At 34.6% G+C, this 3,072-nt stretch overlaps 1 protein-coding gene and 2 pseudogenes across 1 annotated transcript; 1 reads left to right on the top strand and 2 right to left on the bottom strand.

The window, feature by feature from the left end:
• Positions 1 to 218: 218 nt before the first annotated feature.
• LOC137573689 (histone H2A-like) lies at positions 219 to 663 on the bottom strand (annotated as a pseudogene).
• A 210-nt stretch (positions 664 to 873) lies between these two features.
• Positions 874 to 1,347, top strand: LOC137573691 (histone H2B). Its single transcript, XM_068285685.1, has one exon. The coding sequence runs from the start codon at positions 925 to 927 to the stop codon at positions 1,294 to 1,296; it is 372 nt and encodes a 123-aa protein (XP_068141786.1). The 5' UTR covers positions 874 to 924; the 3' UTR covers positions 1,297 to 1,347.
• Positions 1,348 to 1,743: 396 nt separating this feature from the next.
• On the bottom strand, positions 1,744 to 2,648 carry LOC137573690 (histone H1-like; annotated as a pseudogene).
• Between the last annotated feature and the right edge of the window lie 424 nt (positions 2,649 to 3,072).

Consider the following 3,072-nt stretch of genomic DNA (forward strand, 5'->3'; position numbering starts at 1 on the left):
TAAAATTATTATTATAAAATTATCTGATGTGTCACCTTCGATGAAAGTAACAAATGTATTGAATATGCATGAATTTTGATCTCTAATGTAAATAAATAAAGCAAATGGTCACATACATATGCACATATTTATTCGTAAGGCTGGCCTTACATATACAAAAACAATTTATATGTATGGATCGAAAACTGTATTAATTTCTTTTAATTTTTTGGTCGTCCTGAAAAGGACGGTTGTTTTATGTTTGTTGTATGTACAAAGTTGTAAAATTTTAAAGCAAATATTAATTGATTTAAGCCTTCTTTTCGGTTTTCTTGGGCAGCAGAACAGCCTGAATGTTAGGCAGCACACCACCCTGTGCAATGGTTACGCCAGAAAGCAATTTGTTTAACTCCTCATCGTTGCGAATGGCCAATTGTAGATGACGAGGTATAATTCTGGTCTTTTTGTTGTCTCGAGCAGCATTACCAGCCAACTCAAGTACTTCAGCAGCCAAATATTCCATAACGGCAGCTAAATAAACTGGAGCGCCAGCACCAACACGCTCGGCATAATTTCCTTTACGGAGTAAACGGTGAATACGGCCAACAGGAAACTGAAGCCCAGCTCGGTTCGAGCGAGATTTTGCCTTTCCTTCACTTTGCCACCTTTACCACGACCAGACATTTTTCAATTTTTTCTTTTTTTCTTTTTTACACACTGTTCACTTTTCACACACAAATGTTGATGTGATGTGGTACATTGTCGTTTTATTTATACCTTTTCCAACGACACGTTGGTTCAACTAGGGGTTGGTACTCAATAATTATATTTATCCAGAAAGCGATGCACAAAAAAAATGTATAAATTGCAGACACACTAATCGTGGCATTTGGTAAAAGTGAATTGTGTTTTGTGAAATTAAATTTATTGAATTTGAAGTGAGAAATGCCACCAAAAACTAGTGGAAAGGCAGCCAAGAAGGCTGGCAAGGCTCAAAAGAACATCACCAAGAATGACAAAAAGAAGAAGCGCAAGCGTAAGGAGAGCTATGCTATTTACATTTACAAAGTGTTAAAGCAAGTCCACCCAGACACTGGTATATCTTCAAAAGCGATGAGCATAATGAACAGCTTTGTGAACGACATTTTTGAACGTATTGCTGCTGAGGCCTCCCGCTTGGCCCACTACAACAAGAGGTCGACCATCACAAGTCGCGAAATCCAAACGGCTGTCCGTTTGCTTTTGCCCGGTGAGCTCGCTAAGCACGCTGTTAGTGAGGGAACAAAAGCTGTTACCAAGTATACCAGCTCAAAATAAATGTCCCTATCTTAAACACGCTTCCTTATTAAAAAAAAAAGGCCCTTTTCAGGGCCACAATATTATATTAAAAAGAATTAACGTATTTTCAATTAATATTTCAAATTACATACAGCCAGTAGTTATGTGGCTAAGAAATATTGTTATTTTTATTTTAGCCATTTCAGTTAATCGCAAGTTAAAACTAAAAAAAAAATGTATCTGGATTAAATCAAAATTACTCGTACAATTAAATTTTTTTATATGTATGTATGTATGTATAAATATTATGTAAATGACATATTTGAAATTTGAATTTGAATTAATCGCAAGTTAAAACTAAAAAAATGCATCTGGATTAAATCAAAGTTACTCGTACAATTAAATTTTTTTTTATATGTATGTATGAATATATGTAAATGACATATTTGAAATTTGAATTATTTTTTTCTCTCTTGTTATATAGAATTGTAGCCCTGATAAGGGCTGTGTTTAAAGAAAATGATTAGATTATCGTATTCGATATCTAAAATTTTTTCAATATTACGATTGCAATAAAGTATTATTTATTTACTTCTTGGCAGCAGTTGTCTTGGCTTTTGGCTTCTTGACGGTAGCAGGAGCAGCCGCCTTTTGGTTGCCTTTTTGGTTTAGCCGATGATACGGCAACAGTTTTAGCTTTCGGCTTAGTTGAACTTGACTTAGCCTTTGATGCGACAGGTTTGGTTTTCACAGTTCCTGTTTTCTTTGCATCCTTTACCTTTACCTTTTCACTTTTCTTTTTCTCGGCTGTCTTTTTGGTTGCGACTGCCTTTTTGGCTTTTGGTTTCTTATCAACAGAGCCAGCACTAACTGTTTTTTTGTTACCGATTGCTTTCTTTTTAGCTGCTGCTGATTGAGTTACCTTTTTGGGTTTGTTCTTCTTTTCTACAGAGGCAACTTTTGTCTTCGGTTCCTTTTTAGCGGCAGCAGACAGTTTAAATGAACCAGAGGCACCCTTTCCTTTTGTTTGGATCAGTTTGCCATTTCCAACAGCTGACTTTAAGTACCTCTTGATAAAAGGTGCAAGTTTCTGGGCATCACACTTGTATGTGGCACTAATATATTTTTTGATTGCCAGTAGTGAGGAGCCACCACGTTCTTTTAAGTTTTTAATCGAAGCGTCTACCATTTGCTGAGTTGGTGGATGCGATGGTGGAGCAGTTGATTTTTGGCCTTTGTTGAAGACGTTGCCGATGTTTTTTTGGCAGCCACCTTCTTATCAACTGACGCGGTTGCTGGTGCTGTTGGGGCAGCCACAGGAGATGCTGATGTTGCTGCTACTGAATCAGACATTTTGCACTTTACTCTCAAACAAAAATATCACCAAATACACTTTTACTATAATAATTGTATGAAAATTTCGCTATGACATGGGCCTTCATTCGAATGAGAATCGAGGAGGACGGCCGTATGAACATGTTTTTGGTATTGGACGATTAAGATGTTTTAGTTTTGTTAAATAGTACTCGTATATTGCTGTTTTTATGCTTAATAATAACAAAATTTATTAAAATTATTCTCCCCTTATATTAATAATTGTTGTAGAATTTATATTCCAACATTCTTTTTTATATAATTTCATGGTTTCATTTCGAATAGACAATCAAATTTGAACTATATGTATTACAGAATACAATTTTCCCATGTAACCTTACATAAAAAATAGAAAAAAATTAAAAATTTTAAAATATTATTTATTTATAATAATATTTCAACAATTTACTCTAGATATAGTTTAATTTAACATTATTTAAT

This window comes from Drosophila tropicalis, unplaced genomic scaffold (genome assembly GCF_018151085.1).
Source record: "Drosophila tropicalis isolate 14030-0801.00 unplaced genomic scaffold, ASM1815108v1 contig_435, whole genome shotgun sequence".
In the NCBI taxonomy this organism is placed as follows: Eukaryota; Metazoa; Arthropoda; class Insecta; order Diptera; family Drosophilidae; genus Drosophila; species Drosophila tropicalis.

Excerpts from the sequence above, each read along its gene's own strand:
- LOC137573691 (XM_068285685.1), top strand. The coding sequence starts at position 925 with ATGCCACCAAAAACTAGTGGAAAGGCAGCCAAGAAGGCTGGCAAGGCT.